At 30.3% G+C, this 13,591-nt stretch overlaps 1 protein-coding gene across 9 annotated transcripts in view; it reads right to left on the bottom strand.

Moving 5' to 3' along the window:
- The window catches only part of FoxP (forkhead box transcription factor P), a 57,800-nt gene that overhangs the window by 29,370 nt on the left and 14,839 nt on the right, over window positions 1-13,591 (bottom strand). For all 9 annotated transcript variants that reach the window (XM_085201742.1, XM_085201743.1, XM_085201746.1 and 6 more), the window contains 2 exons: window positions 11,358-11,558; window positions 1,926-1,952 (listed from right to left, as the gene is read on the bottom strand). In XM_085201742.1, coding sequence (XP_085057868.1) covers window positions 1,926-1,952; window positions 11,358-11,402 — 72 coding nt within the window. In that variant the 5' untranslated portion in view covers window positions 11,403-11,558. The remainder of the gene's footprint in view (window positions 1-1,925; window positions 1,953-11,357; window positions 11,559-13,591) is intronic.

Raw genomic sequence — 13,591 nt, 5'->3', positions numbered from 1 at the left:
TTAGTGGCGGTAATAAAAGCAAGTTTTATTAGCCCAGAGATTAGCTATCTGGCAATCCTTTTGCAATGTTTTTATTTGAATGTCAAAGGTAATTAATTATTATGGGATCTTTTTACTACGGGCTAGCATTAGATAAAGCAAAAATAAGAAAATTTTATGACAATAGACTATCGAATATATACTAGTTACCATTCAATTTTATGTCATCATAAGAAATAATTTTGAAATAAGTAAGAATTTTGAAGTAAGTAAAAGGAGGAATTATCTTTAAATATATAATTTAATCTGGATTTTTATACGTGGCGATTTAGTGGATTAATGAATGCCATATAAATATGCATAGGGTAATGGATTGTCTTTGCCTACCCCTATTAAAAACTAAAAAAAATTAATTTACTCCATAATGGTTCGACTCTACATCCAATATCTAGCTGTCAACATTCCAACTAAGTTTGTACAAAATTAATACAAAATCAAAATTTCAATTTCTAATTCGATATGAGCTTTTGCCGCCGTCGCGTCGTTCGATATCATGTTAAACAAATATTAATCGACACAGCTATTTCAATGTAGGTACTTACTTCTATATTAATTTATAATATTTTAATATTGTATTAATATTAAAAGGCCTAAAAAGTACGAGACCAGTCGTGGTGCAGGGGCAAGCGTGTGATTGTAAATGCGACGGATGTAGGTTCAATTCCCGCTCGGACAAATAAATTAATTTAAAATTAGTAAACAGTTCATTTTCTTGGGTGGGAATCGATCCGACAACCTGCTGAATGCTTGTGACTCTCCGCCAGGACTGGCATCGTACTTCGTACCGTACTTGTAATTACAATATTTCGCCATTTCCAATAAGTACCTTCGTTATACATATTTACGCAACATCTTTCCTGTCAAGAGTTTCCTCCCTTATTTAGTGAAGAGATCACATCTTTATAGAGCTATTAAGCTTCTTTAAACAGCTTTGACCTTTTAAATGTTTCCAATATTTCAACTAAGTACTTAAGAATTCTTATTTCTTTTATGAGAATCGTGAAATATTTAGGCAAGTAAACGCGACAGGTTGCAGGTTCGATCCCCACTAGAGGAAATGAAATAGTTATTTAAATTTATATTTTTATTTCATCGCTCTGGTGTCGAGGCAAAGCGCGGCGTTGAATTCCACCACTCAACACGCATTTGGCATGCAAAATTTGGCATCTATAGCTATAGCATTTGGTGCAACAATGACATATTACCACTTGTTAAAAATTACAGCTGACCCAACCTAAGCTTGTAAACAGTCTTTTCGCACATATAAACATATTATTTACCATGTTTTAAAAAAATACATTTACGTAATTAATAGTTGTTTCCTCATTTAATTCAATCATTATTAATAGAAAAAATATCAATTATTCTTGATTGTTTACTGTGATTGTCTACTGTGCTGTAAATATTAACATATTATAAATTAATATAGAAGTAAAACTACATTCAAATAGCTGTGTCGATTAATATTTGTTTAACATAATATCGAACGACTCGACGGCGGCAAAAGCTCATATCGAATTAGAAATTGAAATTTTGTATTAATTTAGTACAGACTTAGGTGGAATGTTGACAGCTAGATATTGGATGTAGAGTCGAACCGTGATGGCGTATTTTTTATATATATATTTATTTGAAATTGGGATAGGTTAAGACGATCCATTACCTTATATGTTGTGTTGAGTGCCCCAGGCCCACTTTGCCCCATTACCAGGGCGAGGAAATGAAAATATTAGTTACTTCATCCCCTGAGTGAGAATCAAATCCATAACTGTCGCGTTTACAGTCGCACCCTGCACCATCTGCAATGGACCATGGTCTCTAGGATGGTCTTAGTAAGATAAAATTAAAAATACATAAACTAAAAAAAAAACATGTAATAAACTTACCAGCAGTGGTAGTTGCACCATTGGTCTCTGTAACAATATTTAATTTATTAAAAATATAATATAAAAAAATAGCAACTACATTAGGTCAGTTGTCAATTAGGAATAATTGACAGTAAAAAATCTAAATTAAAAATAATGAACAACTAAAAGATAATTAACCATTTTTTCTCATCTTGACGCTTTATCCCACATAAAGCAGGGTAGGCAGTGGGAGCTGTTTTAAAATTCGAGATATTAGATGTGTTTCGAAACTCAACGCCGCGCATCGTCGCAGGATTTCCCTGACTCCGAAAATTTGTCATTAAGTGGGGAATGGAGTGTCTGATGGTTCTCTCTGGTTCCCTACTTCGCTATCCGAAAAAAATCGCGAGTTTCGCGCTTTATTGACTGAAATGCTTGGGCACAAACAACACACAAGACGAGAGTTAAAATCTTCGACGTCACTAAAGGTTATCGATTAGGCACTTAAAAAATAATCAGTTCTAGACTAGATAAATAAAAAAAACCATATCTAAAATAATTAAAAGAACTAAAAGCCTTGACTTTATTTCTTATCAATTTAGCGGAAATAAAAATTGCGTTATGTAAATAAAATAAGAAATATTAAACATAACCCAAATTGACGTATGTCTTGGGAGAACATTAAGTCGCCTAGCTTATTTCATTTTACTAGTCCTTTTATTTTTTTCTCTACCACTAAACTGATTTTAATGCAGTTTTGTTCATGTTTTTACAAGTTTTTTTAGCTTCTAAAAACTTCACGATAAATAAAATCAACTATCAAAACACTAATTTCGCAATTTCCGTCCTAATTCAAGTTATTATGGGTTAAGTGGTGAAACTCATCGCTATACATTGTCATGCCAGAGTATGGAAATGACAATCATGTATTCCTCTATGTGGAGCTCCACCTACATTTCCTTTTTGTTTTGATAATAAAAATCATTTCCTTATTTGTTTTTAGACCAATAAACAGAAAAAAAGACCTCAAACACAAAATTTCTTCTAACTGGCTGTTGAGTCTAACTGTATTAACAAAATATAGCAAATATTAACATTACTCCAAACGAGAATCGAATCGAGGACCCACAATTAAATTTTAAAATTACTACTACAATGGCATTATTTTGCTTTATATTATTAAACGATATATATGTTTAATATGTTCTTATCGTATCTTAAAAAAATAATAAATAAACGAGATCAGAGTAACACCAAATAAGGTCACAATATACTAACATTGCTAAAATCTTTGAACCTGATATAATTCCTTGACCACTGTTTCGCACGCTTAGATAATTTTTTTACTAAATATATTTTTTTATTATATTTAATGAATAGAAGTTAATACCACACTTCGTTCTGAAGTTTCTGACGATTTAGAAATATAAGTGTTATCGAGGCCATCGTAATCTTCAATTTTGTTTTAAGCTAGCTGAACAGAATAAGAATAATGTTATATTATGTTCTTTTATATTGTTTAATATGGCTGAAACAAATTTCACCTTTGGAACTTTCTTTTCAAAGTCAAAATTAAAGTCAAAGTCAAAATATCTTTATTCCATAAAAATGCCTAACATTTACTTAGACATGTCAAAAAAGTAAAAAAATGAAAAACAACTTTTTCAAATTTCACAACCAATATATTACTATATACAATATACCAAAAATTAAGGAGATAGCTATAATTAATAATTAGAAGCGTATATAGTGACTGACTAACCCAAAGATACTGGACAGCGCCCAACCCTAACTGCTATCTAGGTATAATTTAGCAAATACAATAGCTTCTTTGTTTAACTTAAATTATAAAAGCTTTGTAAAATTATTTTTTACTTTTTAATTCGTTGTTTGAAGTCCATTTTTCTTTTTGTTAAAAAATATTTTGGGAATCCCACTATCCATTAAAATAAGTGGGTCAGAGAAAGTATTATCAAAGTTTCGTTTTCTGCTATTTACCTGATCTGGTACCCACCCTAGGGTATCGAACTCATAATCAACACATTTACCACCACGACAGTGTCAGGTTTTCGCGTTTAATATATAAAAAAGCACTTATTTTACGGTAAAATTATTGTTTTCAATCAATTTCTTTTGTTTATAAAACCAGTAGAAATTGGAAACACATGAAAAATTGTTTAGGAAAAATTATTCTCGCTTTCAGCAAACAATATATTCTGATGATGTTTATAAAACATTAAATGTTATTTACTAAATAATGTCAAGCTTATGTTATTTTATTTCATTTTGATACAAAGGTGATAATTATGAAAAAATACTTATTTAAAATAAATTTTATTGCATTTCCTTTTGCTAGGAGATACCTGCTATTCTTGATACACATATTCTATGAAGATATCGATATACAACTAGAGTTGTGGTGCAAGGGCACAAGCGCGTGACTGTAAACGTCCCAGGTTATGAATTCAATCCCTACTCGAGGAAATTAAATATTTAATATTTTCATTTGTTCACTCTAGTGTCGAGGTATAAACAGGGCTTTTAAGCTCTGCCACTCAACAAACAATGCTTCCAGAAATCGAACCACCGGGCCATCGTCATTGGAACTGGAGAGTCTTGATGTGGAACAGAGTGATTTAACACTAGGTTCGTAGATTCCTTCTGCCTACCCTGCATGTGCGGGTTAGTGCGGGATACAGCGTTAAGCTATATAGTCTATTTGTAAGACGATATAGTCTAATATAATTTATTACACTTACCAAATAAAACAGGAAATCATCAAAAAATTCGTTATAGTGTAATTAATGTGGGCGAAACCGCGAGCGGAACACTAGCGTAGACACAATACAGACTTATGAGAACTTTTGAAAATAGATAACATATGAATATAACAGTAAAAGATATATATTTTTTTAGGCTAGCATGGCTGGCTTAGCAGCGGGCTTATAACTGCCGCCTGAATTGGAGACTATGTTAGCTATAGCCTTGTGAAACAAAAAACTATAATGTTATATTATAAATATAATATTAATTATACAATTAACGCTATTAGTAAATATACATATTTAAAATAACATTTATAATTCAATTAAATTACCTAAATAATATTTTTGCGCTTCTAACAAGGATTCTTTAATATTGATTAATTACCTTTAATAACGAAGGCCGATAAAAATATGTTTTTCCTGAAATTCGCCATCTCATAGCGAAATTGTCGACTCATTGATCGTTGCTTGGAAGCTTCCTTTAAACACGATCTGGCTGGCATCTTATTAATTATATAACTTGAAAAATTCAATTTTACTTTGGAAAAACGTACCTACTTATAAAATTTTATTATTGATTTTAAATTGAAGTATGCTTTCCATAAATTTAACTTTGGACTCCGAAGAGAGATTTTAAAACAAAGACGAATGTAAATGTTGTAAACCCTAACCTAACATAATAATGCTGTTGAGTGTTGTTTCCCAGCAGCAACACTTTTGACTGTAAAGGTTTTGGGTTCGATTTCCGCAGGGTCGAAGGCAGTATACATCTAGTAAATAGCTAAAGTTAAGAAGATACGAAAAAAATTAAACAGTTAAGTTAATTCATCAACAATTATGCATATTAAATACTATTTTGTGTATATTTAATTTAAAATGAACGATTGGAAAAGGCACATTTACATTTTTATTTAATAACTAGCTATTATTCAACATTTTCATTTTTATATCACTTCATTATATTATTATGATAAACAACACTAATTCACAACTTTACAATGTCGTAATAACATTTCAAGGATTAGATTTGAAAATTAGATACTAAATAAATTTTGCAATGTTTTCCGTCTATATTTTTAGGTAATGAGGTAAAACCGTGGGATATATTGTATTTTTTTTAATATTGTAATTAAAAATATACCTACTAAATTATAAAAGATATCTATACTAATATAATAAAGCGGAAGAGTTTGTTTGTTTGTTTGTTTGTTTGTTTGTTTGTTTGTTTGAACGCTAAGATCTCTGGATCTACTGGTCTGATTTACTATGTTTTTGTTTTGTATGAAAGTTGCATTCTTCAGAAGTGCTATAGGCTATATAACATTACATTACACATATAAACTAATATATTTTAAAGTACTTTCTAATTTGACATGAAATTTATTCTGCCATGTTAATAACAACCGTCGCGTCGCTACGCAACCGTTACCGCGACATTTTGATATTCATCCTTATGAAAATAAATATAATAGTCACTTTTAGCATTTTATCTAGATTGAAATTATAGTTTACTGTATAACATTCTAATAAATAATTAAGGAGATGTCACTGATTCCAAATGACCTAGCCTTCGGGCGGCATAGTATGAGTACCTATGACCAACGCGAACGGGCAGATGAAGTTGATGGTTTTATAAATTTTTATACATTTTCGAACTATATTTAATTTAAAATACACTTTGGTTCTCTTCATATTTTATGTGATATTGCTGGCAAAAAGTATCCTTTTAGGTACGGGTTCTAGGTATTTTTTCTTATATTAAGAATATCCTTTAGTTACTTTTACTTCTTATGTTGGTTTTCAATTTCTCAGATATTTTTTCTAATAATATGTCTCTACTTATTATTCTTTTTGATTATTAAAGCTTATATTTTCTGACTAATTCTATTGAAAACTGAAAATAATATATTTAATAAATATTCTAATAGTTTAAGCAGGCGTAGCCGCGCCCGGGTCCACTAGTAATTTTAATAAAATCAAACTGACTCCAAATACCTGTCAACTGAAAAGAAAAATGTAATGCAAAATACTGAATCAATTTTGATTAAACGACACTCCGTTCTTCACTTTCCATGTATCTACGTTGTGTATTAAGTGGCGAAACTCGACACTGCACTTTCTACCAGAACGATTAAACGATAAATAATATAAATTAAAATATTGCTCCAACGGAGCTCAAACCCATAACCCTCAATATCAAAAACGAACAAACATTCCCACTGCGCCACTACGACCTCGTCTTCATACATTTATGCGTTTATATTTAAATTATTTAAAAATTTTGCGTATCGTTGCCAGCACGTGTATCGCCAAAACTAGCCAAGGCCGCCGAGTGGCTGTAAATATTATAATTTTTCCTTTAGCCAGGAAGTTTAGCTTTTAATTATCATAGAAGTTGTTGTTTATACGTCAGGCGTTGAATCAATTATTGATAGGCATATATATATATTCGTTATTTTTTGAATAATTATACATATACTATGTATTTAATTCGAAATTTATTAGATTTTTGTTGAGAATAGTTGTTATGCATAATGAAAGAATAACCACGTTTAATTTAATGGATTCGAAGCAAATTTAAGAAGTTTTTGAGTGTAGGTTCGATTCGCATTCGGCATTTTAAAATGTCCATTTCTATAGTCAAATGAGACAAATCACGGCGATGGGTTCCGCTACTGTATATATAAATGTCCTTGAACTGGACAACGAAACGTAGGATCTCTGCAGGTACCTCGCAATTGCAGCATAGGTACGTAGAGATATTTTAAAAATAGATTTCTATTTAAACTCTATTGTAATAGATTTATGTTATGATTAGACGAGACAAAAGATATTTATGTTGTTTAATTCGACCTTATTAAGATGTAGGTAGCAATTCTAATAATATATTCGTTAATTCAATTTGTTAGTTGTAAATTCTATTTAGAGTTGTCAGAAGGCAATAGATAGTGCTAGGACTCTCCGGACACCATTCTCTTTCTTACTTTAGAGACTTTAGGGACAAAGCGTAAATAAAATGGAAATAAATGGAGAATATAAATTTTGAAATTTTCATAAGGATATATAGAACGTGAGTTGATCTATCCTTATGAAAATTTTACTGATTATTGTACACAAATGCCATTCCAGAAATTACTTGTAGAGAAACTTCATCAGTATTTTTTTTCGCTACAGCCCCTGAAATTAAAAATATTTAAATTTCTAAAAACACCTTGTATCAATGATATTAACAAGATATATAGATCGATATTTTTAAGCTATTGTACGTTACGAAAGGCCTATTATCGAGGAATGTTGAGGAAACCAATCACTAGGAGAGACCCAACAGTCGGCATGTATTTTTTAAATATCTCCGAGAATCCATGTTAAATACTAAAAGTAAAATCCTTAAAATTAATAACTGAAATGCTTATATATGCTTATTATAGAATTCTGTGTATTTTTTTTATATTTACTAGCTTTTGTTCGTGGCATCGCCTACATACAATTAAAAAAAAACTAAATTAGAAAAACATTGATTAAATACAAATAATTAGTATTAATTTTTTAATTTAAGTACACAAACCTTGTCCTGACAATAACGAAAATAACAAAAAAAGAATTATCTAATTAACTGCAGTCGTTACGAAGTTAGGTATACGACGATTCTTTTTTATATATAAAGATAATAACTAAGTATTATAAAATGCTAAATTATTTAATATCTAGACAATATAATAAAATAAATATTTACAAATTTATAAGCTTTACAGCTTACACGTGTAGGTTTTTAATGATTCAATGACCTTTCAGGTTGATAGATTTTGCGATGATTATTTATACATGTATATAGTTTGTCAAAATCAACCTTGATCTTTTGTTTATATAGGGCAAATATCACATAAAACTATAAAATTCTTCTTATTCCCAGTCGAAAGGCTTGTAAGAATGATGAGTATGAGTTCGATCTCACGTAAGGATATGATTGTATTTAATTTTTTTCATTGTGCCTTCTTCCTCTTCTTTCTTTCTTCTTTCCATTCTGGTAAGCGCGTCGCTGAGTACCGCCACCCAGCAGGCAATGTCTTCGAATGTAAGTGAAATATAGCTTCTAATGAGGGTTACAAATACTTTTATAATTTTACAAGTTCTAGCCTGTTTTACAAACAAGTTTAAGAATATGGTAAAAATGTATGGTTTATAGTACACCTTGGTGACATGTAGGAGACACTATAAAATGTTCGAAACGATGGCTTTCAAAAATATATTTTTGAATACTAAAATATACAAAAATAAATGTATCCGGTTATTTTGTTGAACACTTTTATTTTAAATATGTAAAAATGGCGAAAAGTAAAGATTAATAATAATTATATTTTCATTCATTTGTTAAATCGCTCATTTGCTGCCATAAAAACAAAGAAAAAATAAATTATATGGATATTAAATAATGTCAATGTATGGAGACATACAATTTAGAAACTTTTATTTAATTTCTTGTAATATTTCGAAAATTGCAAATACTTATTTAATATTATAGTTATCGACTTAATGAGATATAACATCCGTAAATTAATAACATAACATTGTACTAGATCAAATTCTAAGCTCATATTATTTATTTAAACTATCCATTGATGAGTCAGTCAATTAAGAGATTACAATATTATTAATAGATATATTTATAACATCCGTATTGCCATACTTTTGTATACGTTTTATTGTATATATATATTTTTATATGCAATTTCTAACCATAGTTTTGAATCAATAATAAAAATGCATCCAGAATTCAACGCAAAGTGGTGAACGGAAGTGTCTTGATGGAAGCGAAGTGTCATAATACTATGTCCTCACTTTTCCTCTGCCTACATAAAACACCTATAAAAAATATTCACTAACGCCTTTCATTTAGCATCTGGAACTACATGGAGATCCAGATACCAATACCGCCCGATACCCTTCTCTCTCTGAGTATGTCTGAGTCTAACCTCTTGAGTTTCGATACTCAAGAGGTTACATAATGTTTGTAATTGTGTACTGAGTATCGGAACTCAACGACGAATTGTACAAACATCAGTGAATGAAGTGTCATCATTCTCTTTGCCTACCCTGCTATATATTTCAAACAGTGTATACCCGCCCACTATTGTAACGAGTCAAGGAAACTTTACAAAATATGAGGCTAGCAACAGCAAAAATACTAATAATTAACGCAAAAATTATAAAAAAATATACACAAAAAAAAATTAAAAAAAACATTTGCATATAAACATACATATATACATATCTAGCCTCTAATAAGTGCTTATTATTCCGTAATAGATAAGAAAGCAAAGCATAATTACAAGGAGCATGAATAAAAATTTATTCTTGCTATCCACATTTTATGCTTATTTATTGAAACTACTTATACTAGTTTAAGGCCGTCGTGGCGACGGTTGTGCGTTCGATTCCCACTCGAAGGAATGAAATATTTAATATTATTATTTTTTCTCTCTGGTAACAAGGCAAAGGGATATTAAGTTCCTGCACTCAAAATGCAATACCTCAAGAATTGATTTATTATATATACATATTTGGTGTTTTAATTTATTTATTGATATTTCTAAAATGCTTTTAGAGGCCTAATTAAATATTTCATTTTTTTTTATTTACGGTTAAACAGTATATTGTGCTTACACAAATGAAATTATATTTTTTAAGATTGAGCTTAGTAAGCTACCTGCCCTAACCTACCTAGTTTGTAATCAGTAATCAATCGTTTCACAGGGGCACAAGGGTGAGACTGTAATGCGACGGCTTCGATTCCCGGCTCGAGTAAATGAATTATTATTTCTTTACTACTTTTATTTATTAGCTCTGGCATGAAGGCAACGCCCCGGCATTGAGTTTCACCACTCAACACGCAATGCCTCGAAAAATTTCGAGAAAAGTGGGGAAGACACTCTTGTCTTAACACTAGGTTTCCTCTGCCTACCTTGCTGTACGCGGGATACAGCGTGCATTAAGCTTAAGATACTCCATTCCTATTCAGACACTACAGTTCCCGCCGAATTGTCGACGAAAATTTTAAACACTTCATTTCCCCTAGTGGGAATCGAACCCACAAACGTCGCGTTTTCCACTAACACGCTTGTATCCCTGCGCCGCAACTGTCTCATATAAGGACCGTTATATTAACTTAAAATATAATTTAAATTAATTAAAATATACAAAACTCTTCCGTTTCAGATTGACTGATAAACAAAAGATAACGCACAACCGGAACTACGCGGCGTAGAACGCTAAAATTTGGCATGTACTCGTAGCATTGGGGCACGAGTTACGGGAACGAGAATAAACGTAACATAATAATAAAAAAGATTTAATGTTTTATACGCACTTACCGCTTAAAGAGAGCGGTGTGGGGAAGTGTCAGTGGACAAAAAGTGATTAATTTTGAATAATAATTAATTTATATAATCACGCCTAAAAACTCGGTTTTAAACATAATCGTGATATATCTGCCAATTAGTACGACTTTTTGCTATTTTTATAAGATAAAAGCCGACACCTTTATTTTTTCTAATTATAAGTTTTTTTTTTAAATATTTGAATCATTATCGTTTTTTCTATAATGCAAATGTAAACTTTTGACTTACATAAGCAAAGTAAATTATTTTAAATAGTTTTAGGTTATTATGATTTTTAATACTAGTAATAAATAATTCAAATCTATGCTTACCGCCTCATTTATGTAATCACCATCGTCGTCCCGTTGGAGACACATCCAGATATCACAAATGTCAAAATATTTTCAATCACTTCACTTTTATAGTCTGTAATAAGTTGAATAGTTTGTGACCAAGTGTAGCTCCTTGCGACACCCCTCGCATATACTCTTGAAATGACTGAAGCGTACGCCTTCTTATGTTTTGAATACAATCTGTAACAGTATAGAAAAACAATAATAAACTTTGCTGCCAGTAGCTGCGGCTTCAAGTAGGTAAACTTAACGATATGAAATGGCTTAGCTTGTCAATTGCTGGACTAAAATCGACTTTATATCTTAGAACGAAAGTGTTTTTGTTAGTTCTCTGTAAGCAGATGTTCGTGGATATTAAACAAAATACAGCTTGATTTTTTATATTTGTGTAAACAAACCTTTAAATGTATTATGGACCTATAAAATTTATGGGATACCCTTAAATTAAATTAGGAACGTATTATTTTGAAGCCTATGCAAGAAGAGGATATTTTTAATTAGAAAATAGTAAATAATATCAATAGTTTTGTATATTTTTAATTGAAACTTACTTTAATTATATTGGTTTTTAAAATATATAAGCAATTTTTGATATCTGGTTGAATTTTCGATATTAACTTTTAGATATTTCATTTGTTTTATATTTTGATTTAATAAATTGCGGTCTACGTTCGTTTCGTTATTTAGGATACCGATTAAATCACCAAAATCATTTTGCAAATTGTTTTTATTTTGAAACGTAACAAATTACCAACAATTAACATTCGAAAATAAAAATTTGTGGAATTTTCTTTTTTTACACTCAATCTTACCCTAAAAATTTGAAAAAAAAAAACTACAATTTAGCTTATTCTGCTATTCCTGATATACTTCTATGTCTAAATTAGGAGTGAACAAAAGTCTATATCCATTATTTGCATTAACAGCTCTTGTTTTGGCTGTCACCCGATCCCCAGTTACATGACACGTTGGTGCCAAGATTTTCTAAACAATACATATGGCAAAAGTAAACAAGGCGAAACCTAATCCTCTAACGAAAATTTACTAGGTACATTAGTGACCAGTAGCAATGACCTATATGCATATGTGTGCAGGTATAACTACATAGTATGTAGGTATATGTTTTAATATATTCTGTGCCGTAATTATTTTTTAAATTTAAATTAATGACATCTACATTTTTTCTTTTAAACAACAATCATTACAAAATAATTGTTTCATCGTGAAATTTGGAAAATCTCATCTCATTATATTAGTTTTTTAAACTATAGAAATTTTCATATAATAAATTTGAGAATTCAATTAAAGCAATCTATCACGTTATGTTTTTATATTCGCAGGTAGAGTTTATTCCGCTTTCTTTTTTAACCTTCACGCTGTATCTCGCAAGTAAATAACAAGCAGAGGGAATATGAGTCCTAGTGTTAGAACACTACGTTCCCCACACATCATTTCGCTGTTTACTTTCCGATTTAATTATATATGCTTGGTGGCTCTACTTTTTGCCTATAGTTCTACGTTACTGCTATTTCGTTGAAATAAAATGGTTAAAGTTACAGCAAAGAAATTTTGATCGTGAACTTTAGAAAGTGAAACTAGAGGGCACTAGTTTATATAATTATCGCCCATTACTTCTGATCTAATTTAATACTTTTTTTGCATAGCCTTATCGAGCAATTAAATACGTACTTTTATAATTTTGAATTATTTATAAAATAAACATAATTCATAAATATGTATTTATAAAATCATTCTTTCATTACTCAGTATGAATAGCATTGATTTTTATCTGATATAGGACACGAGAAGAAACATTTTTATTTTCCATAAATATATATAATTTATAATTATTTTTGTATGACAATAATTTCAAATTATGCTCCAGCCGTAACGTTTTCTAAAAGTATAACCTCATATGTACATTTCCTAACACGGAAAAACACAAACCACATTTAAAATAATTAAATTTACTAAAATTTATTGCCTGTTTTTGTGTTATTCATTAAAATTATTTTAAAAAAATACGTTTAACATCTATTAAACGCCATCTATCTATATCTTTCACAACTAAAATCTAAGCATCACTGCCATCTATACCATGTGGCCTGAAGCAACACTTTGGTTATTCACCGTCACGCCTGTTGCTCAATTGTTTACAGAACAAAAGCCCTTGTTTGTTTTTCGCTAGACGTTTCCTGGTTTATTTTGTGTGA

This window comes from Heliconius melpomene, chromosome 18, assembly GCF_056956725.1.
Source record: "Heliconius melpomene rosina isolate 202511_hmr_F chromosome 18, ASM5695672v1, whole genome shotgun sequence".
NCBI classification, from domain to species: domain Eukaryota; kingdom Metazoa; phylum Arthropoda; class Insecta; order Lepidoptera; family Nymphalidae; genus Heliconius; species Heliconius melpomene.
Note: the sequence above shows the minus strand (reverse complement) of the source record. Positions and strands in the feature narration are given on the sequence as shown.